The sequence below is a fragment of the Colobus angolensis genome, unplaced genomic scaffold, assembly GCF_000951035.1.
Source record: "Colobus angolensis palliatus isolate OR3802 unplaced genomic scaffold, Cang.pa_1.0 Scaffold152, whole genome shotgun sequence".
Taxonomy (NCBI): domain Eukaryota; kingdom Metazoa; phylum Chordata; class Mammalia; order Primates; family Cercopithecidae; genus Colobus; species Colobus angolensis.
In genome coordinates this window covers 4,006,741-4,033,134 of record NW_012114622.1, presented here as the reverse complement: position 1 = coordinate 4,033,134, position 26,394 = coordinate 4,006,741, and the positions used below count along the sequence as shown (strand labels likewise).

Sequence of the window (26,394 nt, the reverse complement as noted above, 5' to 3'; positions counted from 1 at the left end):
TTTGCTCTATGCAGCTTCCTGTCCAGAGTGAATATTATTAAAATTGACATAGGATGTGTGTGCAAGGTAATATCCCCTTTCGTAGGCACTTCTCTAAATTTCAGGATATTCTGTAGAGTGGATTAGATTATACAGTGAGTGGGGACTCGGAAAGGAGAATAGAACTGTGTATTGATGCCTTCAGAAATATTATTTGATGGCAATAAAATATTCCCCGAAATTCCCTTCAGAGGGAAGAAAATGGAGTTTGTTTGCAGTAATTGCGTTTTCTGGCATTTGCTCTTACGCTTTCCAATATAAGCCAATTGGAACCCGTGATTTGGTTTTGCTTATTGACAAAAGTACCATGTAAATTGATCTGTGATGCATTTAAAGAAGATGCTTTGAAAGTTTGGAAATTGAGATGGCTTTTTCTTATTAGATTTTGAGAGTATTAGGGTTCATTTCTATATTTTAGTCTAATGTAATATTAGCCAAATATGTTCTTTTTCAATTTAGTTTTAATCAAGTTCTGGAAGACCATTTTCATCTAGCCCCAGTGGCGCTGTTAACGCAGAGATTTTATTTTCACTGTCAACCCTCCATTCTGGCTTCTGCAGCCCTGCCCCGCAGAATTCCTGCATACCGAAATCCTGCATCATCTGCCCAAATGTTATTTCAGCATGCAAAAAAAACAGTAGTTATTACAAGAAGATTTTTAAAATTCTTATTTGCAGGCTTAAGGAGGGGAGGAATTTAAAAAGCCTCTAAAATTGTTATTTCTTTTAAAAGATATGGCCTTTATGCCTTATGTTATTTTTATTTAATTTGATCATCACCATATTTAATGGTTTAAATATTAAATGGTTTAAACACACAGGATTTGCATTTGTTCCTCTAATTATTCAGTAGAATAATTGCCACTTATTTTGTAATTATTGCTGGAAGGAACACCTTTTTCTCAGTTGCTTTTTAAAGGCTTTGTGGGGAAAAAATAAACATATTCTTCATCTCATCAGAGACTTTGTCAGTCAACAATACTAGTTTATTAAAGATATTTATTAAATACTCTTTTAAAGAGGTAGGAAGTAGGAGATGGGCTCCTTCCTCTGACCTAAGTTACACTGCAAAACAGAAGACAGAATAAAAATAACAATTATAGGTCAGCCACGATGGCTCACACCTGTAATCCCAGCACTTTGGGACTTTGGGAGGCTGAGGCAGGCTGAGGGGATCAGCTGAGGTCAGGAGTTTGAGACCAGCCTGGCCAACACTGCGAAACGCTGTCTCTACTAAAAATATAAAAAATTAGCTGGGGGTGGTGGTGGGCATGTGTAGTCCCAGCTACTTGGGGGGCTGAGTCACGAGAATCGCTTGAATCCTGGAGGCGGAGGTTGCAGTGAACTGAAATCTCGCCACTGCACTCCAGCCTGGGTGACAGAGTGAGACTGCATTTCAAAAATTATTAATAATAATAACAATAATAATTATCATCCTTTATGTGGCAGGTATTGTATTTGGTCCTTTCCTGCTCTCACTTATTCCCCATACCCACTTCATAAGGTAGATTGTACAATTCTTCTTTTTTTTTTTTTTTTCCTGATGAGTAATGTGAAGCTTAAATAGTGTGTTTGGAGTTTGAGTTTAACAGGTAATAAGTGACAGAACCAGGAACTTGTTCCCAAATCTGTCTGACTCCAAAGTCTATGCTCTTTCCTTCATGCCATGTATTCATATATTCCTACAAGTTCAGGTTGTATAAACATGCGCACAGCTGATCCAGATGAAACCTGACAATGTCTTTACCAATTTTTCTTGTGACTATCCGGTGGAAGCTTGATTTGGATGCAGTTTTCTAATGCTTGAGGAAGTAGATTGAAGGGTCTTTAGAAGCTAGTCTGATTGTTCAGATCGATTTGTTGTATAAATCTTTTTTAACAAGCCAAGGCCCTCATTTGTAAAGGAAAGTTTGGATAAAATAAACAGTGGAAGGGTCTACCTTATGATTCTTGTTGTCCAGCCAGATGGCAATACTGGAATATAATTGGAGTGCATTTAGGTGGACAGTTACCACTAGGGATTCCCATTTAGAGCATGCCATGTTGATTTGGGTGGCAACTTAGAGATACTCGGTTGGGAAGCAAGGAGAATATTGTCATTCATTTATACTACCTTGAGCTTATCTTAAACATATATATAAGTGTGAATGAGTATGTGCGAGTGTGTAGATGTGTGTGTTTAGGTCACAAAAAGTTGTGTTGGAATAAGGCCATGGTTGAGGCAAGAATGCTTACAAACAAGGAGTTGCTGAGCAGCAATAAAATCTCTGGGCTGTTTTCATGGTCTAAAAAGTGTGACTATTAATGGCCTGCTTCCCCATCGTTTGCACTTCTCAGTTGTTACCTGCCATCGGTGCAGTGCAGTAATGACTACTGTAAGGCAAGGGGAGTGGACTTCTGTCTTCTTTGTGTGGACTAAGGTTTATCACATCTCCTGGTGCCTTGGGATTCTCTTCACGGAGGAGGCTGAAGCGGAGGAGGGAGCGTTTCTGCTGTGGTGTCTTACACTGGTCCTAATTCCTGCGGTGGACCACAGGGCTTTCACTCCGCATCCCCTGCCTTCTCCTGGGTTTCTGGCTCAGCCCTGACATTATTGTAATATAGTTTTCTGTGTTTAATATTTCTTAGACCTGGTTTCCCATTGCAAGCATGGAAGAAACCCTAATGCATGAGTTTCAGAGGAGAAGGTAGCAGTCTGAACCTGCTGTGTGGCTCCATCAGCAAGTGTGAGTATTAATGTTAGAGCTGTCAGGACTTGTGAAAATTAATGGAGCCTGACGGGGGATAGACTGAGGTCAGAGACGGAGCTTGCCCTGACTGAATGTTTCCGGTGTTTTTGTAGCTGAGGCAAGTGAGTGCAAACTGTGGAGCCAAGGGGGATTTCTGGAGTATGCAGTGGGTACCAACTAAATGCCAAGCGTTCTTCTAGGTGCTGGGGGCACAACAGCAAAAAGTTGGCTCTGCCTCCTCATAGCTCATAGAACCCCCTCTCCACCTCCAGGCTGGCCTCAAGCCTTCTCTGCTGTCAGCCCCCGGTAATTGCCAAGGAAGGAATTTAGATGAAATGTCTCCTTAGCCCATCCTGAACCTCATAGTTCTTCCATGCTCCTAGCAGTTGGTGTGACTTTTTTCCTTTCATCCTCCTGCAGAATTTTCTGCTTGGCCAGTTTTCAAGCCCAGGTTATTCTTGTTCATTCCTCAGTGAAATAGAGAGGCTTCGAGAGTTTTAACATTTTCCCTGTTCCTGCTGGAGTTACAATATTAAACATATAATCATAATTTTAAATAGGAAAAATTTCCTCCTTCTGTTGCCTTGGCTATAATGAAGTCACTTTATATCACTAGCATCAGGGAACAGTGTTTTAAAACAGGCCCCTGACACTGCCCCATTGCAAGCAGGTTTCAGAAATGCGATCAAATTTTTATGTATCTCTTGTTTAGAAACAGTCCTGTGATAACAGGTCTGACTATATATTTGTTTGATTCTTTTAGATCCCAACAACTTAGCTTTTTTTTTTTCCTAGTACATTGCCAAGGGAAAGTGAGCCTGAAGGCTGTGCCTTGTGAACTGGATTTTCCTGGGCACCTGGGAGCCATAGCAAGTTCCTCTTCTGTCCTGTCACCTCTGTTGTTTTTCTTCCTGCTATAGAATGAGCTTTACTGACTGTGAGTGTTATGCCACAGACATTTTTGGTTTTGGTTTCCTTATATATTTTAAAAACCTATAATTTGGAAGAATAGAGGGGAGAGGGCATAGGGATTGGTAGTCTTAAAATATGTCAGCTTTATGGAACTAGGTTTTCTTTTATACGGGAAAACAACAAGCCATGCTTGCTTTTGGAGGCTCTCTTTCACAAATAACTACTGCTGAATGCTGGGGTTTTTCTCTCGGTTTCAGCAGGAGTAAACAGTAGATAGTGATCAATTAGCCTTGCCGACCAGATCTCTGATTTAAAAAAGAAGGGTGTGGAGAAAGGATATTTGGTGTTAACCATGACCTGATGAACCATTGTGGTTGCCCCTGTTTTCCATATTCCCTGTTCATGAGGAATGAAGAGTGTGGGTCAAGAGTTGTCTTCTAACAGTTGGCAGGCTGTATTAGCCTGTTCTCATGCTGTTACTAAAGAGACACCTGAGACTGGGTAATTTATAAAGGAGAGAGGTTTAATTGACTCATAGTTCAGCAAAGCTGGGTACGCCTTAGGAAACTTATAATCATGGCAGAAGGGGAAGCCAACATGGTGGCAGCAAGCAGAAGTGCTGAGCAAAAGGAGTTAAAACCCCTTATAAAACCATCAGATCTCGTGAGAATTTACTATCATGAGAACAGCATGAGGATAACCACCCCCATGATTCAATTACCTCCCACCAGATCCTTCCCACAACATGTGGGGATTATGGGAACTACAGTTCAAGATGAGATTTGGATGGGGACGCTGCCAAACCATATCACAGGCAGATTCCTGGGAAAAATGAATGTTCTGGAATTGACCTTGGATTTTGGTTTGACCTAAACTTGAGTTTTCTAAAGGTATTCATTCTATAAGGATTTATAGCAGAAAACCTGAATGCAGTTGTATGATACTTATTTTTGAGGAACATTAACTTGTATTGAGGGAGAGGGGCAAGCTAGAGGGGAAATCATGTTTGGCCAGAGCAGTGCTTATATATGTTTATTTTAAAATGCTGATGCACATGTGCCCCCAGTCCTCATTGTTCTCTATTATCTTCCACCTAGTTCAGCTCAATTCACATTGTTTCTTTACCTCCCTAGTCCATGTAAGTGTTTGAATTTATTACCTCAGACCTCCATTCTCCTATCAAAGTCTCATCCTAATCCTCATAATTGTAGCCAACAAGTTTTCAGATTCTGGGACCTCACATAAAGTTGGCCTTCTCTTCATTTGGTAGGCTCCCACATTCTCCTGGGAGCCTGCAGGTAAGAAATTACACCACCAACTGCAGTAGCATTCGGGGAATGTTTTAATTGAGCAAGGATGTGTTTTAATTGTCGTAGTGTGAGGCTGACACTGCCTCATGTCCCATACAGGAGAACTCTATGATATAGTCAGAGAAGCATCTAGAATGGAGAGTTCTGTTTCATGGGTACAAACAAAAAGGGCTGTAAGTGCCTAATATTAGATAAAAGATTGCTATAGATGGAGAATGGTATGAGGAGGATTCATGTATCAGTAGGCCTTAAGTCAAACTTTATCAGGTTGTCACATATTTGGGGTCATCTGAAAACTACTGGTCTGGGAGCCAAAGAGCTAGTCAAGGCCCTACTTGTGGCCTGTGACTGTGCTTAGTAAGTGGCAGCACCTCTCTGGCACTCAGTTTCTTCATCCATAAGATGGAAGTGCATGAATCAGTGGTTTCCTCTTAATTTTTTTTAAGCCAGGGTTAACTTTCTTTGAATGATGACATCTTTCCCCAGATGGTAAAATCAAGGAAAGCATAGCTGCTCTGGTGGATCTCAGAGAAAGTCGTTCCCCTCTGCCCTTCTCCATCCCTGGGGAGGCTTCACGGAGCACAACTTCAAACCACCAGATTTTCTTGGAGGACACGTGCTGTGATTCATCGAAGTCATTATAAGTGCCATGTTAAATGTCCAGAGTTTTATAAGGGAGTTATGCTGACTTTGACATAAGTTGCTATGTGTTTAACATTGTTATAGAGTTCATCAGACATGTGCATAGCTGGAGATCTTAAATTTTTAATCTGTTCCTTGCTACATGCTGATACTCCCACCTGATTCTAAGAAGAAGTTTTGGATATTCTGCATGAGTAGTCCCTCTTGAGAGAAACATTCTGGAAGCTATCACAGGTTATACTAATCATTCATGAATGAGAGGCCACTCGGCACATTTTTTGGTATTTGAGAAATACTGGAAGAGAGAGATATCTGGATAAGAGAAGGAGGCAAGAAGTTGTGTGTTAAGGGAATACATTGTACGAGGTTAGGATTATTTCAAAAGAGGTGCTGTGTTTGCACTGTGTGCAGGTTGGAAGCCTCATAGGCCCACTGACCTTCACTTTTAGATCCAAATGCTTATTGGCCCTAATAATACTTTTGTTAGTTTGAAAGACATGTTGGAACATGCCAGTTTCTGCCATGAGAAAAATCAAAATGTTCTTTTTTATCTTCAGATACTTTGCTTTGAGAGTAGTGATGTTGTGCCAGGGAGTGGTCCAATTTGTGGATAAACCAGTGATTGATTGATGGGGATTGGGAAAGATGGGCATGACAATAACATAACAACACAGCTAATGTCTAATGAGTGAATATAAAGTGTCAGAAACTGTGCAGATTCTTTATATGCAGGATCTTGTTTAATCCTCACCAAACTTTAGAATCAATATTTTATTTTTACCCTATTTATATTTGAGAAAACTGTAGTTTAAAAAGAGTGGAGATTAGTTGGCTGGACTAGAAGACTGGATGTTGGAGAGAAGGAACAGGACACTTCATGTGGGCTTAAAGTTGGAAGAAAATGTAACATTGGCTTAAACCTTGCCATAGCCTAAGATGACAACCCAAGTTCCTGGAATTCTATGGAATTTCCCAGGAAATCTTGTGGAGGTTCATTTGTTCCTTCACTTACTCAGCAAATCTGAGTTGTGTGTCTGCCATTTTGAAGATACGGGACTAGGTACTTTTGGTCAATAAGGAACAACAAGCCATGATCCATGTCTTCAAGTCTATGGGGGAGACAAGTCACATGCAAAAGCAAAACTCAAAAAAAGAGTAATAATAGTGAACATGCACTGACGGTTTACTCTGCACCATGCATGTGCTTTAGAGGCTATATTTCATTTTTTCTTTGCCAAAACTCATGAGGTAGGTGTTATTATCCCCATTTTGCTAGTGCACTTTAGAGAACATAAGGAATCTCCAAGGTCATACAGCTAACATGTGGCAGAGACTACAGAGTCCCCATTCTTATCCCCATGTTGCCTCCATAGTTTAAATTGTAATAGTTTTAAAATCGAATCATTAGGAATAGAAATGGGAGAAGCACAGTAAGCAACTATTAAATACTGCCCATAGAAGAAAAGATGAAGAAGGAGAGTGTCATGGAATAAGCATGCAGATGAGATAGGATGCAAAGGAAGCTGAGGAAGAAGAAGAGAGAGGAGAAGAAATATCAGAGAAGGAGGAGGATAACTTGGAGAGTGCCACAGCAGTAATCAAGGGAACGGATCACACCACTGTAGTGTGCTCAACAGAGGTCAGACTTCAGAAAAAGCCTTGGCTTTGGCCATTAGGAAGTTATTAGTCACATTCCAGAGAAGCTTTTGGAAGGAGAGTAGAAGCAGAAGCCAGATTGCATTGAATAACTTTTGAGTAACCATTTGGCTATATGTTGTTAAATCTATTAATATAGTGGCCCATCAGGCAAAACAAATGTGGTAAGTGGGCTGTATGAGAAGAAATCAGAGTGAGGAGGTCTGCTGGCAGACTGGAGATCAGTTTTGCCTGATCTTTTGATTTTCCACAAGAAGCTGGAAGTGCAGAAACTTTTGGATGATATTTTCTGAGTTCTAGATGTTAGTTAAATACAAAAGCAAAACAAAATAAAAAACAAAACAAACAAACAAAACCTCAGTCGAGGGCTAACCATAACACATCTGAGGGCTGAGTTGGTCCTACCAGCAGCAAGCTTATGGAATCCTCTTTTTAGTTTTCTTTTTTTTTTGAGACGGAGTCTCGCTCTGTTGCCCAGGCTGGAGTGCAGTGGCGCGATCTCGGCTCACTGCAAGCTCCGCCTCCCGGGTTTACGCCATTCTCCTGCCTCAGCCTCCCGAGTAGCTGGGACTACAGCGCCATCTCGCCCAGCTAGTTTTTTGTATTTTTTAGTAGAGACGGGGTTTCACCGTGTTAGCCAGGATGGTCTCGATCTCCTGACCTCATGATCCACCCGTCTCGGCCTCCCAAAGTGCTGGGATTACAGGCTTGAGCCACCGCGCCCGGCCTGGAATCCTCTTTTTAGAAGTTTAGAAGTGAAATGAGGAAGCATCTCAAAGAAGCAAAAAGGTCAAGGAATGTTTAAGATCACGTTTGAGGCATGTATGTGTGTGTGTATGTGTCAAGGGTTGTTTTGTTTTTGTTTTCTTTGAATGGGTAAATATAAACTCACTAATGAGGAGGATTCAATGTATAAATAGAGAGAGACCCAAAATATCAAAGAGAGGAAATGCCTGGAAAAGGAAGGTGCTTGTGGGAGTGGGAGGAATCTGATTAAGGGGCCAATATGCAAATTGAACATCCCTATTATGAGAATCCAAAATCTGAAACCTTTTGAGCACAGACATGACACTCAGTGAAAATGTTCACCGGAGCATTTCAGATTTTGGATTTTTAGATTTGGGATATTCAATCAGTATGACACAAATATTCCAAAATCTGAAAAAATCCAAAATCCTAAGTGCTTCTGGTCTCAAGCATTTCAGATAAAGGATGCTCAACCTCTGTTAGAAATATGAGAAGATGCAAACAGATGGAGTGACGGGAAAGTGAAGAGGCAGAAGTGAAGAGAAACTTCCTCCTTCTTTACACATGTGGTTAGAGGATATTTTGCATGTCTGGAGAGGGGCTCAGTTGGAGCCTGGGAGCTAGAGAGGAACCTGGACACATTTTGTGATGGCTGCTTTGGGGAGGTAGTGGCTAAAGTGTAGGGCACTTAGAACTGTCAAGTAACAGTGAGGACCCAGTTGACTTTCAGTTAGTTCATGAGTATCTACTTATGTGACACCACTAAGTGCAGAAGATACAGAATACATAAAACTCAAATAACTGCCTTTATGAGTTTATGGTCTCACTTACATTCGGCAGCTCTAACCTGAGCTGATGAGCAAGTTTTCCACATTTCGTTAATTCACTTGCTACCATAGTCACTTTGTTGTACCTGTAAGTTACCTCTACTATTTGCTTAGTAATTTTCTTGAAATTACCTCTTATTTTACATATAAAGATAGAAAAAAGGAAGCTATATATCATTACTTCCACTTTTATATTGTATTTGTCCAAACAATGCATTCTTAAAAGTCATTTTAAAATACAGAACTGTTTGACATTTTGTCAAAGGTTCCTTTCCATTTCACCTAAAATAATCTTGTGTACCATTAGTAGAACATATACCATGCCTTAGGAACGATGAAACTGGTTGGTTGGTAGAGTTCTTTTTTTTTTGTTTCTTTGTTTGTTTGTTTTTCTGAGATGAGTTTTGCTCTTTCACCCAGGCTGGAGTGCAGTGGCGCAATCTCGACTCACAGCAACCTCTACCTCCAGGGTTCAAGCAATTCTTCTGCTACCACACCCAGCTAATTTTTGTATTTTTAGTAGAGATGGGGTTTCACCACGTTGACCAGGCTGATCTCAAACTCCTGACCTCAGGTGATCTGCCTGTCTCGACCTCCTAAAGTGCTGGGATTACAGGTGTGAGCCACCATGCCCGGCCCGTAGAGTTCTTTGGGTCATTCAGAGCAAGAATTTTTTTTTTCATGTTAGAGTATATATATGGCCTTGTTTTCTTTCTTTTTTTTTTTTGTGTACAAGCAGGTCAGCTTAGCTGGCATGATCTGAATAAAATGGAAAAAGGCAGGCACCTCTTTGCCCAACAATTTTAAAGTGTTGCTATTTGAATACCAAGAAGTTTGAAGCTGGACTGCAGAGCCTTCCAAATTAATCTAGTCTGGAAAAAAAAAAGAAAACCCACGAAAATGCCATCAAGTAACAGGAGATTTGTCAGCTGCCCTGTTTACACTTTTCATATAAAACATAAAGGTTGGCAGATTATAGATGAAAGGTCAGTTCAGCAAAAAAGAAAATATGTCAGACAATCTCATAACATCGGTAACAGAGGATAGAAGTTGGAAGCTACTATTGGATTCTCAGAAAGAGATGAGTTTGTTGATGATGTGTAAATATCATCACCTTTTCTGTGGCTCTTCATTTTGGTGGCTACCTTTTTATGCTGAGTCTCCAAAATTTGATTTAAAAGACACCAAAGATGCTTATCTTCCTGAGAAAGATTTGCTTTGCAGCAGCTTTACTTAAAAAGAAAAAGAAAGAAAGAAAGAAAAAATCCAGTCTGAAGGGGGAAAGTATACTTCCTTTGCCATGGTGGCTAGTCTCACCCATGCTGTCCCTGAACCCAAGCCCTAAAACAAGGATAAATTGAGAAACCCAGGCTTCCTGCAAGAGTGGCGGCACATAATTAAAGGGTTTACAGTGAGTCCATCATTGTGAATGATTAAAGGAGAACTGGTTAACTACAGTGTGATTTGTACAGGTAAAATCTTTTGCTCCAAGAATCACACAGTAAGGACCTGCCTTGGAAGAGATTGCTGTCTGGGAAAACGTTTTAGCCTGTTCCAGCTTTGGGAGCACAGGTGAATCGGGGCGGGGAGCAGTATTAGGCTCATAGGGTCACAGAGCCATGATATTAGAGTTGTAGGGCCTCTCACAAATGTCCAGCATGTGCAGTACTGGGAATTTGTGGCCCTATTAACACATCTTTCATTTTCACTTGAAGTTCAGGAATTGTGCAAAATACCACCATTCTATCCAAGCAACATGCTATGTACATCATACTCTTAATTACCAAATTCACATAAATGTGCATTTGAGGGAGGCTTCCTATTCTTTTCTGAACTCTTCATCATAACCTTGCAAATAACTGAGGCCAAAGACATGACATACAGCACTGTGGGCTAGTAGTCAAAGATATCCATTGCTGCTTGGCCTCAGCGTTTCTGGTTTCTTCTCTCTGCAGTGTTATTTTCTATCAGACTGCTTTCATCTCTCTCTTAAGCCTCCCCATTATTGCCCGAGCTATATAAGCAATTTTATTATTGTCAGAAATCTAACAATTAATAGCTAAAGAAAAGGCAGTAATTTTACAAAACATGATCTGACAGTCTTGAAAACTGCTTCAATATTAGCAAATACGTTTGTGATGTGCTGCTGAGACTGTGTGGACTTCACAATGTAATCTTTACAGTTTGAATTGCTGAAATCCAAGTGGACTGACGACAGAACTTGCTCCCATCACCTCCCCCACAAAATTCTCTTCCCCACTAAGCTTCCTTAATGAAATCATTGAGACTCTGGCTTTCTGGTAAGGACCAGTTCTTACAACAAGTGTATCCAATTTCCTGCTAGTGGTAACTTTAATTCTTCCTGGAATAGCAGGAAACATTAATTTTGCATCAGATCCATAGGTCTCAGAAAGCTGGAATTATAGGTGCCATTGTCCCACTCTTTTTTTCCTCCAAAATAAAATAAGCAGCAGATGAACAGTGAGGCTTGAGGGATGGGTAGTGACAGCGTAAAGAAAAGAACATTAATTTCAGGTGGGGACAGCTGCCCGGCACTCTCTCCCTTTGGATTTTGGTTCTTATAGCATCACGGTGAGTTATTAATATGTATGACCCGTACTTTATTCAAACATTATAAATCTATGCAGAAGTCTGGTGTTTGGGTTTTCCTTTATAGCTTTCATTCTTCTTCCCAGAATTATCTCATTTTGATCGGGAAACTTTTGCATAAAAAGCACACACCGAGAACTCACATTTTCATACCATAAATATTAAAAGTGGGTTAAGCTTTACAGTTTCTTCTCCCTTCCCAATGGGAGGAAAGTTAGCCTTCTAATCAGGGGGCCCTTCCTAATGTTCTTTTTATTCACAACCCAAAAGGTAAACTTAAAATTAGAGTTGAAATATGAAATTGTACTATCTGGTTCCTTTCTTGTATGTCAATTATGGAATGTTTGACTATGCCATGTCTTTTGTCTGAAGGATATACTAAAAATCTAGTAGTTATTTGAGTTGTTAAGAAAAGTTGGTTAGATTATGTTTTGAGAACCAAACTAGGTCCAGACCTTCTCTTAAGGATCGTGATTAATGTGCTTTTTACTGGATAAATATAAAGTGTGGATTCATTACTCTGTGGATTAATCACAATGAATACGTAGCATACAGAAGAGGGAAATGGAACTAGAAAACTTAATGTCTTTTTAGCAATGTTTTAGCTACTTAGCAGCTTCCTATCTCCTGTTATTGTCATTTTTGTTGGCATAAAGGACTAACCATAAATTCCAGTTCACATGGAAATGTAAAGGAATGTGTGAGCTCTTTCATTTGAGTGAGCTGTCTGCTAATCACATAGTCTCGGCTGTTGTACTTTGTGATGGGAAATGAACGTGCTAATTGGTGCTCTTTTTTCTTATTTCAGGAAACCTGCCATATGAATATAAAATAGTGATTGCTGGGAATCATGAACTGACATTTGATAAGGAATTCATGGCAGACCTTGTTAAACAGGACTACTACCGTTTCCCCTCTGTGTCCAAATTGAAACCAGAGGACTTTGACAATGTTCAGTCCCTCCTGACAAACAGTATTTACTTACAAGATTCGGAGGTAACAGTGAAGGGATTCAGGATATACGGTGCACCTTGGTAAGTGATGATTCAAACAGTTTTCCACATTGCTTTTTAGCTCAGTACCAAGAATATATGGGTCAGACTTAGATGCTTTAAATGAAAATGATTAGGATGGAAGGAAACCTTATTGCTGTATTTCCAACAAAATGCATACTGTACTGCTGCAAAATGCAACACTTGTTTTCATTGTGATAGAGATCCCTTTAGGTAAGAGCAATGGGAGTTAAGGCTTTCCTAGATATATACAGTCATCCCTCCCTCAGTATCCATTGGGAATTGGCCCAGGATCTCCTGCTGATAACAAAATTCCAGCATGCTCAAGTCTTTTATATAAAATGATGTAGTATTTGCATGTAACCTATGCACATCCTCATGTATAGTTTAAATCGTCTCTAGATTATAAATCATTGTTAATACTTCATGGTTTAAGGAACAATGACAGAAAAATATCCAGCATAGATGCAATCCTTTTTCCAATATTTTCTTTCTTTTTTTTTTCCCCGAGATGGAGTATCTCTCTGTCGCTAAGGCTGGAATGCAGTGGTGTGATTTCAGCTCACGGCAACCTCTGCCTCCCGGGTTCAAGTGATTCTCCTGCCTCAGCCTCCGAAGTAGCTGGGATTACAGGCACACGCCACTGCACCCGGCTAATTTTTATATTTTTAGTAGAGACAGGGTTTCACCATGTTGGCCAGCCTGGTCTTGAACTCCTGACCTCGGGTGATTGGCTCGCCTCGGCCTCCCAAAGTGCTGGGATTACAGGCATAAGCCACCGCTCCTGGCCCTTTTTCTAAGATTTTCTATCCTGGGTTGGTTAAATCCCTGGATGTGGAACCCCTGATTATGGAGGGCTGGCTGTATATGTTTATGCTACTGGGGCTGGGTGTATGTCTGTGTGACACAAAAGGATTTGAGAGGAGGTCGCCATGCTACCCTTCACACAGACTCAGCTACTCTGAACATTCCATCAGCCTTAGGTAACTCATTTCCCTCTCATTTTGTACTGGAAGAGGTCATAAAATATCTTGCTTAGATTAGGGTTTCTCAAATCTCTCTACACATCAGAATTACCGTCTCTGTAGAAATATAGATTTTGAAGCCCTACCTACAGAGACTCTGATTGTCCTTCCTGAGATGAAGCTCAGCAGTTACTATTTTTTAAAGTTCCCTGGACAAGACTGACGTACAGGTGGTTTGAAAGTTACTGGTTGAGAAATGGCGCTAGAATTCTCGGAACTAAGCTCTGGAAAACTTGAAACAGGTACATACCCTTGCCAGACAAGAAGCATGTCAATCTCGATTCTATCAGTTGACAGTTGTCAGGTTTTAAAGGAGTTACTTCACAGTGTCTGAGCCTCAGTTTTCATACCTTTAAGATGGTGAAGATGATATCTATTTTAGAGGGTTGTGATGAGGATAAAATAGGTAAAGTTTGCCGTGGACTTTAGAGAATATTGGATAGTTTGCTTAGGGTATCAATTATAATTTTTCTGGCCTTGGGCTCTCCCACTAAGTATTTATGTCAACTTTAGGCAAGTCATTTAGGCCCTAGAGCAAGTTTTTTTTAAAATTTAAATCTTTAAAGTGAGAATGTTAGACTAAATGATTGTCAATCATTTAGGTTCTAGGACTTTTTTTTTTTTGAGGGTGTATGTAGAGCAAAACTAACCTGTGTGTGTATATATAGAGCAGAAGAACTTACCTTTACTCACTCAATACAGAAAGTACCCCAGTCCTTCACTAGGAGTTGTGGATAGGACTGGAAACCGACAAGCAGACTGAATTCAGGTTGGCCACTTAACTTGACAGTTTGTCAAGTAAAGTCCTCTTGTCCTCTGTAAGTTAAAAGGTTGAGATATTTTCTATAATTTTTTTTCTAGCTATATGAGTTGGTATCCAGAAGGACTGATGAATGGGTACAAGAAGTACATCTCTGTTTAAAATCAACCCCAACAATGATTTTGAACTCTTAATTAAGTACTTCCTATATGCCAGGCATTGTCCTATGTTTTTTGTATATGTATTGTCTCATTTAATCCTCAAAATACCTTTGGGAGATGGGCACTATTCTGATTCTCATTTGGCAGATAAGAAAACCCAGATGCAGAAAAGTTAAGTAATTGCTCAAGAATCACCACAGATAATAAGAGGTATGATTTGAACCTGGCGAGTCTGATTCCAGGGTATACAGCATGACTGAGGGATGGTGGGGTTGGGGATGTGGTAATTGGTGGTTATAATCTGCAGATCCAGTTTATACCTAGCTTTAGTAAAGTACGTCAATTTATTTTTTTAATGTGTGAGAATGTGGTAAAGGGCAAGAGAATAAACAGCAGAAATCAGTGCTGTCAAACTGTAATCTGGGGTCGTGTAGGATATTGATATTAGCATTTCTGGGTAAAGGGCAGGAGAGAGAGCATTTCCAGCTTCACAGCCCAGTTCTTAATGTCAGTGAAGTAGTTGAGGAATGACCTCTGCTTAGCAGAGATGCTCTACATGCAAGTTAAGATCATTGTTTAAAAATAATTTAAGATTACTTTTGAAAAATCCTTAAAAGGTACAGGACATTTAAGGCTATTCCTGAGCAAGCAGGATGTTCAGAGGTCCCTGGATTGATAGTTGCTGAAACGATGACAGCAACAAACTTCCTCCATTATCTGAGCTGATTCAAATCTGTTTAGGACAGGGTTCAGCTAAACCAGATTATAGCTGTGATGAATGGGGGAATGATTTTGGTCCTCAGGCAGATCTTGCAGCATCTCAAGAAATTGAACAAACAGACTAATTCAGATATGTGATGTGACAGGACATGATCTATTTTTGGTGGTGGTGCAAACTGCAGACAAAGTTTATATCTGAACTGGATTGATGTCATTTAAAATGTTTTAATTTTAATACTGGCAAGGGTAGAAAAGTCAAGAAAATAAGCACTAATCAGTCTTCTGAAATGTTCTCCTAAAGTTGTCATTAGACTTAATGTCTGTTGAGATTTCCACAAAGCTTCAACCATTTCCTATTGAGCATCTCTTTACAATAAGGGAGATCTTTAAATGATTTTTGCCCCATCCATTGGAATTGATACTTTGTATTTTGACCAAGAATACAGAGGTTGACAAAAAGGATATTTCAGTTTCATCATCTGTTTTTGGGAGGCCTCAGTAGTTTGGATCTCACTGTGAAGATATTTCGTCAAAATTAACATTCCCAGAACTACTGATAATCTGAACATTGATTTAGAAATGTCTACATTAGCATTTCTGTGCTAGGGAGGAGAGTATTTGCCATCTCTATCACTTATTCAGTGGGACCATGGGTGAGTTTCTTAACATCTGCCTGCCTCTGTTTCTTCTTTAAAATGGGATAAAGCATTATGGTTTCATGGTTGTTATGAAGATAGAATTAATGTATCCACAGCACACAGAAGACTTTTTAGCATGGAGTAAGCAGTTGATAAGTGTTAGCTATTACTACTAATAGTGGTGTGTTAGTGTTTCCAAACTATACCTCTGTCAGCCTTCATAAGGAGTGAGATTGGGTAAGTTTTAGCCCTAGTTCACCTTCTGCTCATTGGGTGACGCTAGGCAAGTCACTTAACTTTTTCATTTAGCTGTAAAACAAGAGGAATGAAGTCTTCTCTAGTTTCTCTCATATGCCACCCACTTAAATGGTCATCAAAGTAAGAATTTTCAAAAAAATACATATTTGCGAGCATGCTTGAATTACTTCAATGTCTTGTACAATTTTTAACATCTTTTACTATTAAGAATTTGCCCGGTGGCTCACGCCTGTAATCCCAGGCACTTTGGGAGGCCGAGATGGGCGGATCACGAGGTCAGGAGATCTAGACCATCCTGGCTAACATGGTGAAACCCCGTCTCTACTGAAAAAATAGAAAAAATTAGTCCGACATGGTCGCGGGCGCCTGTAGTCCCACCTACTCGGGAGGCTGAGGCAGGAGAATGGCGTGAACCCAGGAGGCAGAGCTTGCAGTGAGCCGAGATCGCGCCACTGCACTCCAGCCTGGGAGTTCACACCTGTAATCCCAGCACTTTGGGAAGCCGAGGCGGGCAGATCAGGAGGTCAGGAGATCAAGACTATCCTGCCTAACACGGTGTAACTCCGTCTTTGCTAAAAATACAAAAAACTAGCCGGGCGAGGTGGCGGGCGCCTGTAGTCCCAGCTACTTGGGAGGCTGAGGCAGGAGAATGATGTGAACCCGGGAGGTGGAGCTTGCAGTGAGCTGAGATGGGGCCACTGCACTCCAGCATGAGGGACAAAGCGAGACTCCGTCTCAACAAAAAAAAAAAAAAAAAAAAAAAAAGAATTTGCCTCAAAGCAATGTTTGGGAGAACTTATTCCATAGGTACTTACCCACTTTTCTCCCTTCAGAAATTAGATTTTTTCCATCTCTGAGATTTACACATAGGTGAGTTCCTGCTTAGTAATCCAGCAGATATTTCGATCGAAAATAATGTAAATTGATGGTCTGATTTCCCTGTTTTTACAGTGACTTTTTTGGAGGAAGTATTAAGTTCTGCATTGCTGATACCAGGTTTCTCAAAAGTAATTGCCATCAGACTAGGAAAATAGCTATAATTCGTGTATTTAGAAGATACGGATTGTGACCTGGTCTAGCTACAGAAAAAGAATATTAGTCTGTATTCGTTACACGTTCATAACTTGCAACATAGCTGAAAGCTACCTCAAGACTAGGGAGAATTAAAGTAGTGTTTTCTAATTTACAGTATAACAGGAACTGGTATGTAGAAAATAACTTACAACACACCAGAGCATTCATATATGTCTGCAACTGTAATGTTCTGTAGTGCTTACTACATCCCCAAGGAAGAGGCTTTGAATGTGGTTTGATGGGTCTGGGAAAATTCAGTGGCCTAAACTGAAGATGTCATAAGTGGGATGCCAGATCTGAAAGGAAAGGGGCTCCCTCAGATGGGAGGGCAAGAGTCGATGAATTCTCTGGGGGCACCCTTACCTCAGGAGGCCTTAAGGTAGGTTTTATGGCATCTGTATATATTCCTTCATCATCTCATTCTTCCAAGAATCTGGAATAAAGGCATCAGGCATCTTTTTAATAGTTCAGCCACAGATTTGCTTCACTTCTGCTATTGTCGTTATTTTCTCATTCTTTTTGGGAGCGCAGGAGAAGAAGGTTTTGTGTTGTCAGGCAGGTGGGTCAGCCTCATACTTACTTCGTACCATGGGAGAGCTTGCGGATTGCTTGCATACCTAAAATTGATTCTCTGCCACCAGTGGTGCCCAATTTTGTCTTTGTGACTCACTCTCAGCACTGTAACATCTTTCCCAAAGGCTGTGTGTGGTTAGAAAGGGGACAAAATTCTAATCTGTCAAATATTAGCCACTGTGGTAATTAATGGCATGTCTGGCCAGAGTAGAGGGAAGGTAGAATTTTGAAATAATTTTTGTATTTTTGATTACTGAATCTGTAGCCAGCTTTTTAACACAAGCAGTTTGGGGTAAACTCGCTCATGGGACTTAGTTTTGGTACTAAGATGCTGTGCAGAAAAAAAAAAAAAAAAAAATCCACATACTAATTGATCAGCAGCCAAGCTGCAGAAAGTGAGAGGTGTATATTGTGCCGACTGAAGCAGAGCAGTTGTATTGTTCAGCGAAAGCCCGCACCTTGTTCTTCTCTTGAACAGAAATACAGAGCTGGTCTCCCGTGGCTTTTAATGAATATGAGTGGGGCTTTCCGATGTCCAGGAATTTGATCTCTAGGCTGACCAAGGGGTCAGCAACAAAGAGCACATTTTTTCACGTTAGAGTGGACCCAGGTGTAATTTGTCAGATTTAGTAACTGTGGAGGAAGTGCCTTAACTTCTCCAGCAGGAAAATTAGATCAGGCCTAGGCAGTGCAATTCTAAAATGGCTGAAGTAGGAAGAGAAAGTCCGTTGAGTCGCATTTTCAAAGGAAGTGTGAGCAGGATTTGTTTTCCCTTCCTCTCTTCCCTTCATTTCCTATCATAACCATGTTGAATTCATTCATTCATTTAGATGTAATTTTCTCAGCATTTTTCAAAGTGGGAGTTGAGTGTTGATTTCACTCTCTGCAGCATTTCTAATTGTGTTTGCACACAAATAGCTACAAGGTTGCTCACATTTCCCTTGTTCTGATCAGTGCAATAGTAGTACTTTATGTTTACTCTGTCAGAAAAGTGTCAGATGTTTTTATTTCCAATTATAAGTTTTGTAATGCATCATGTATTTTGCTGACAGTCTTCAAGTTCTTGAAATAGCAAACAAATTAACAGCAGATATTGAATGAGAGAATTAGAAAACCAATTGGCAACTCACATGATAGAATTCAGATACAGGGATGGGTGGAATGGGCTCATTTATTTTATTTTCTCAGTCATACTTTGTAATTAACTCGGGCAAAAACAAAAGTAGAAGAAGAAGAAAAAAGAAAAGAAAGAAACAGCTCCCTGTTCAGGAGAAAAATCCTTTGGCACTAAAGAATGAGACTATGCAAACAATATTGGTTCTGTACCATGTTTTCAGGGATTTCAGCTTTTATTCAGGAGGGTGCAGAAAGGTATTGGCAGAGAAAAAGGTCTTGTGTGTGTGTGTGTTAAACAAATATGCACTCTGCTCTTACATGATTCTGTTTAAAGGCCCAGGGTAACATTTCATTTTTCTTGGCACAGGGCCCATAGACTCTCCCATTATGAAACCTATGGCTGTTCTGCCCTAGTCTAGAGTTACAGGGCTCTGTTTACATTTTTGCCTGTTTCAGAATGCAGCTGACTGCTCTTAAAGCTGGGATCAGATTCACTTCTGGTTTAACAACTGCCCTGTTTAGGAGAAAGCAAAACCGATCACTTTGCTTCCTACCTCCCCATTGATGACCAAATCAGTAAATACCATTTCCAAAGCCAGTTTATGCAGAGCTGGTCATGTGGGATCTCACTCGCCCCTTTCTGCCAGCTCTGTCCGACTCAGCCTTCAAAGCCTGCCGGGTGCCTTTATCTGATGTGTTGGTGGTGGTTGTATGGAAGAATGTGGAGGTGCTAAAGAAGTATTTGTCTGCATTCAATTATGCTTCATAGCAACCGTTGGCATAATTTATATTTTTGCCTGCACATTCTGAGAGAGCAGCTCGGCAAACAACAATAATAGATTTACATTTGGATGGTGTATTTCACTCAGAGAACTTTCATATGTATTATCTCATTTGAGGCCGACAACAATTCTTTAACCAGGGCGTGTATTACTAATGATAATTAACAATAGCCAGCATTTACAAGTGTTTATGTGTCAGCTGCTGTTCATTATTGCCTCCTTTTGACAGAGACCAACAAAGAGAGTTTTTGATAGAGAAAGTGACTTGCCCAAAGCTACAGACTTAATTTGAGGACAAAACAGGACTAGAATCCAGGCTTCCTTTGTGGAGTTTGCTAGACTAAACCAGGATATCCTAGATGTCTGTCTACTCCTTGGCCTGAGCAACTCAGGAAGTAGCTGCTTTTCATCTTAGAAGACCTGGCCGTTTTCATCTAGTTGCAAAAAGGGTGTACAGAAATCCAGGCCAGCACCCTTCAGGGGCTCTCAGGATTAAGTGGTGAGGTGTGCTTCTAGGGGAAAATAGGATCACTGAGGGAAGACCAAAAACAAGTGACCCCGAGACTAGGATTTTAAAAAAATATATTGGCCAGGTGCAGTGGCTTGTGCCTGTAATCCCAACACTTTGGGGGGTTGAGGTGGGAGGATCACTTGAGCTTAGGAGTTTGAGACCAGACTGGGCAACATAGTGAGGCCCCATCTCTACAACATTAAAAAATTAGCCAGGTGTGGTGGTATGTGCTTGTATTCCCAGCTACTTGGGAGGCTGAGGCAGGAGGATTGCTGAGTCTGGGAGGTCGATGTTGCAATAAGCCGTGAGCACACTCCTGCACTCAGCCTGGGTGACAGAGTGACACCCTGTCTCTCACACACATAAATTTGTGTCTTAATGTGTTATAAGGCATGAGTCAGCTCCTGCTGTTCCTGCACCACAGAGACAACTTCCTCCACAACACATATCAGGAGGCAAGTATAGGTTGCATGTGACTTTTTCCCTCTGAAGAACCATGCAATGGAGAGAGAGCAGCCCTGGGCATATGCACCAAGAGGGAAGTGCTGGCAACGTACTTCGGCTTCAGTGAGACCTGCCATGGGCCCACGCTGTGCTCCACAGAAGACCTGGACCTCCACTTTGGAATATGGCTGACTGGCTGTTGGGTGTTCTTTCATTTTCTCCTGTTACACTAATAGGCTCCTTTTAATCCAGAGTTGCTGCTGGTGGATAGAAAGAGAGTATCAAGTGATTACAAGCTCCATCAGAGCAGGGACCTGTACTTTGTTACTGTATGCATACCCTAGGCAAGCTCAGTGCCTGGCACATAGTATATGCTCAGTCCCTGTCTTCTGAATGAATGAATCAATGAATCAGGGTGGTGGTGGTAGAGATAGGTCTCTGACTGGTGAACTGAGGATTTACACAGATTAGACACCCAGTGACAAAAGGAAAGAAAGTATTTCCAATACAAAGTCAGGCACAGTCATACAAAATGGAAGACTAGAGATGACAGAGCAAAATGGAACCAAGCAAAGCCCTAAATGATGTCCATGGGCTTTAATAACATGTGTAACAAGGTACATATACCTAGATTTTTCCTGAACACTCAGAAATCTAGCATCTCTCCAGGTGAGCATGGTTTAATAAAAGTGAGAAATGGGAGTAGGACACACCTCACGTTAAACCTCATAGTAAGGCAGTGAGAGTTTTCAAAGAAAGCCGCCATCAGTAATTTTAGGCTCTTTGGTATCATTTCTTCAGCTCAGACACCTTATTCCCGTACTGTGAGCAGCTCTAGAAGTTACCCTTGGTTATAGAGACCGTCACTTCAAGGCTGCAGTCAGAGTTATTGGCGTCAAGTTTGAGATTGGTCGGAAGCTAGACCAGGTGGACCCTCAGAACATCCTATGGATATTAAAACCAATTGTCAAATATACAGTATTCCCTTTTCTTAGTGGCTGAATTCTCAGTGATTGGGTTCTTAGCATCATGTAGATCCTGTACCATTTATTTTCAGGCTACTCGACAAACATGGATTACTTATTTTGTCCTCTGAACTGTAAGGGTAGGGTGAACTTCTCTAGATCTTGCCAGACAGTGAGCCCACTAGGGTCCCACTGACAGTCTTGATCTGTATTTATTTGTTTCCAGCCTTAGCTGCTTCTGTCTTCCTGTGATGCATTTCTCCTCTGTGGCTCAGATGTATTCACAAGTTAGTCTAGGTAACCACACTGGATCCTTTCATCTTTCCCCTAATCTCTGATGAAGGTGAGAGGGGTTTTGGAGCACACATATCTTTGGACAGATGAGGTTGCTTCTTCCATTGGGTGCTCCTCTTCTGCCAGCACCACATCTGCAGAGCCGCAGGACATCCTTCCGCCGCTTCTGATGAGCCTGCACACTGCCAAAGTTGTTTCACAATACAGCCTTAATAATCAAAGCCATGTTGTGTTCAGTGCTTCATACAGGAGAAGCCCCCTGCCTTCTAGGCTGCTTTGTGAGAGCAACGTCAAGGCATGATGTCACCCACCCTCTCAAGGGTTCATCTATAAGCCCATCGGAGACTTGGTCGGGCTTGTAGACCCACCATGGGCCTAGGGACATCCCCTCTGATGACGGAGGCTTTGTTGAAACTGTTCTCCAAAAAAATTATTGCTAATTCTCTCTTCCCTTAAACAAGCAGTTCCTTAGGCTACAAAACTTCTGGCAGGGCTTCCCCGGCAGGAAGGCATGCGCTCCCCACATCGGGCATAGCTCAAACATCTACAACTCCGTTCTACTCACAGAAGGAGGGGGGCAGTGGTGTAGAGCTCCGCAGGCTTTGGCCTTAGAAACGCTGTTCCCAACAAGCTTGGGTCTCACTTCGATCATTTAGAACTTATTTACCTTGTTACACACGTTATGTGTTACATGTGTAACATTTACACTTGTTACTGACCTGGTTACACATGTTATGCAATCTCTCTGAACCACAATTTCATCTGTCAAATGCGTATATAAGTAATAATAATAACTACTATTTATTGAGCATCATTCACATACAGGTTCCAGATGTAAAATTGTTTTTAAGCCTCAAAGCAACCCTATAAAGGAGATAATATTAACCTCATTTGGGAGATGAGAAAATTAAAGTTTAGAGAAATTAAATAATTGACCCAAGGACACTTATTTTGCAATGAACTGTAAATCAATCCCAAATCTGTTTGGCTGCAAAACCTTTATGTTCTTCACTACTTCTGTATATTTTTCATGGGATTAAAATAAGATAATGTATGTTAAGTTCTTGGCACTCAGTAATATGCTATGCTCAATTAATATTATTTTTCCCCGAAAGGTAACACTTGTTAGTTTTGTAATGGCTATTACTTTTTGGTTTTGTTTTGTTTGTTTTGTTTCTCTGGTGGTATTACTATGGTAGAAGAGAAGAAGCAAAAAGAGTAGAAATGAGATAAATAGTAAACTTAGTCTAGGAAAATGCTTACCCCAGTTTGTGTGTTGGTGGGGGCAGGGGGATAAAGGAAGAGAGAAAATGTTTTAAAGTGGATATTGCACAGTTTCTTTGCATGGCAGGTTGCTTATGATCTGGATAAGTAGAAACCACTTAGGAAAGGAACCCCATATTCAACTGCATTTGTTCAAAAGGCATGGAAGAGTGGATAGATGTCTGTTAAATGAAGACATATGGGCATTTTGAAGGTCACTTACATGGAGGATCATTTTCAGTGTATGAGTAATGTTGGCAGTGTGTTTCCACCCAGGAAGAATAAAGGTAATCTTGGATGGTGACTATAAATTAAATGTGGACTGTTCCATGAGGGCTGCTCCAATACCAAGTGAGTGTCAAACTTTGAAGTCTCTGGGTTAGCAACATGTATATGCATTCTGCAAAGAGCTACAAAGGTGAGCTACAAATCTGCATTAATTCAGGAGAGGATATGGGAAGACTGTTTTGCTCAAATATAAAAGATCAGCTTGGTTAAAGTGTAAATAGAGTTACTATCACTAATAATGTCTAAGTATAAAATTTGTAGCAAGAAAAGAAATAAAAAGGCAATGAGAAGTACCTGATATAGAAGGGCATACTAGAGGAAGTGGTTAAGACCTAGCTTAAATAATAGTCTTCCTAGGATAAAATTTCCCAAGATAGCATCTGAAGGTGCCAGTGATATTTAATGATTAATTTAGATATTTTCAGACCCAATGTCTTGGTGTGGTGGGTTTACAGGATGGATCACATTAAATAAAAAATGGTGCTAAAATTTCCTATGAATCAACAGTAAGTCAACATTGAAGACTAAGTAAAACCAATGCTATATTTGTAAAGGGAAGAAAAAGAAGAGCAGAGTCAACATACTGATTTTTCATTATTTCCTAAACTTGGTTATGCACTTCTTTTATACATTATGTACAAAATGATTGCATATAGAACTACGTGCCGCTGATGGCTGCCTGGTTTAATAAACTGTGATTATTGTTTTTCTCTCTACATTTCAAGCTACCATATGTACTGAATTTCTGGGATATATCAGTCTCAAAGCTAAACCTAATAGGATATACTGCCTTTCCACGCCACACAAGGCTTCATGAGCCATGGGAAGTAGCTTTGGAGTACTACGGTTCTAGAAAGAGGATCGTCAAAGACAGACACTCAGGGGAAAAAAAATGTTTTATTGTCTTAATGATTTAAAAGTCCAACTCTTAAATCACTACCCATAATTGAGGCCTCTTATTATTTTGAGTCAGTCATCAATAGAAAAACCTTTCTTGCTTTGATCTTTGAAGAACAAAATAAAAGATGCTAGACTAAAACCTAATCAGAAATTATTAATGGCAAAACTAACTAGTTGTTATAGGCTGTTGGCAGGAGTCTCTCCCTCCCACTTTTCTTCTTTTCCTTTGGTGTTATGATTTAAGGGGAAAAATTATGGAAGACAAGTTTGTTTTAAAAATCCATAGGGTTCACTTGTGGGTTCTGCATTTATATATATATTTTAAATAATATTAAGAAGCACTTGAGAATGAGGATTTTAGGCTATGCTGATGCTACTGCTTCTGTTACTAAGCATTACTTAATGCTTCCTGTTTTTCAGAAGATATAGCCAAGACTAGTTCCTTTTCTTATCCACATTCAGCCCTTTCCCTCAGAAAGATAAGTTCTGAAAGAAGTACTTACCTGTTGGGCAGTAGAATAAGTAGAAAAATGGAAAACCCAAATGTGTGTCTGCGATGCTGGGTCTGACCTTTATGCTTTTAAATAATTCTTACCGGAGGCGAATTCTGTGTGGTTGCCGGCTTGCATAGCAGCTTCAGAGGCAGGTCCATGAAAGACGAGCGAATTTTCAGGGTATTGAGTGCCTTGCTACATTCACACTGTATGTGCCATTCAGTATTACTATTGAAGGGAAAATCAGAAGATGTTGGTTTTTAAGGAGGGTATTGGTATTTAAGGTTATTTGCTGTAGAAATTACCTTCTATAGAGTTTGAACTCTGCTCTGAAAAGTCTGAGAGAAGTAGAAACAGTTCATAGGAAATTTTGAAGTTTGGCTAGCCTGTAAACCACAGGCTTAACAGTGCTCTAAAGTCAGTTCTGAGACTTTTTCTGAGACTTTGTAACTCTTGATGTATAATTATGAATGCATTTTTGCTTTGGTGATTGTTGCAATAAACAGAATCAGTGGATTATTGGTTAAGTAGAATACAAATATGCCAGAGAAAATCCATTCTCTTTGTCTCACTCTGAAAATATTGCATCAAATAATCTGAACGAGACCAAAAAAGCTTTTTATCTGAGTTTCTATAAGTAAGAGTAGAAAAAACAATTGAAGGGAAATAGTTAAATGTAGAAAATCATCAAAAAAAGAAATCGTGCAAAAAGTAGACATCTCGATTCTTAAAAATTATGTTTCTCAAGCTGTGCAAACTTTCCTCAGTTAACCACATACTCACATGGATGAAGATTTCACAATTCCAGTAAAAGCATTCTTACATTCACCTTGAATGGTTTTGTCCCTTGAAGAATTAGCATCCGTCATCAGAAAGTAATGGTTTGTTTTTCTTCTTATATTTAGCAGAAAGCATTTTAGAAGCCATATCCTCACCAAGAATGTACAGATGGACCATCGCATTATAAAAACATACAAATATAGTTAGAAAACAAAAACAGAGATAATACACCACAAGTATAACAGCGATTTTCTCTTACGAATGTTCTTTTTTTCTTTCTCTCATTCTACTTTTCCTGGGATTTAGTACATTCTTACAGTGGGTAAGTTTTATTTTTACAGTCAGGAAGAAAGGCCACATTCTGTAGCCGTAAAACGTATGTCTGTGAGTAATTGGAAATTAACCCTGTCCTTCAAACTTGATGCTGTCATCACGTATATGATCCATGTGTGTGTGTGGGTTGGCACATATGTACATATTTCACAGATTACCCCATTCAAAGATGGGAAGGTGGAAGGGTCTGTCCTCAATAAGTACTGTGGTTTGCCTGGCTGACATGCAAGGAAACCCCCAAAGCACCAGAACCATGCATTTATTCAGCCGAAAAAAATGTGTTTTCTTTTTTAAATCAGAGTCTCCTAAGATAGTAGAACCTAGATGGCTCTCCAGTGCTGGGCTGAATGATGAAACCTAGACCTTTTTGTTGCTGTGTTTTGATCCATCCCTGAATGTGACACCCTAGTACTTGGGTTCCTGGGTCTGGCTTTACAGGACGTGACTTCAGTCAAGGAAAGCCTGGTGCCTACCTTTGCTTATTTGTATTCTAGTGCTGTAAGCTCCCCTCCTCTCGTGTGTCTTTGTTCT

At 40.2% G+C, this 26,394-nt stretch overlaps 1 protein-coding gene across 2 annotated transcripts in view; it reads left to right on the top strand.

Moving 5' to 3' along the window:
- MPPED2 (metallophosphoesterase domain containing 2) overlaps positions 1–26,394 on the top strand; it is a 177,465-nt gene that overhangs the window by 79,532 nt on the left and 71,539 nt on the right. For both annotated transcript variants that reach the window (XM_011936328.1, XM_011936330.1), the window contains exon 4: positions 12,280–12,505. In XM_011936328.1, the coding sequence (XP_011791718.1) occupies positions 12,280–12,505 (226 nt within the window). The remainder of the gene's footprint in view (positions 1–12,279; positions 12,506–26,394) is intronic.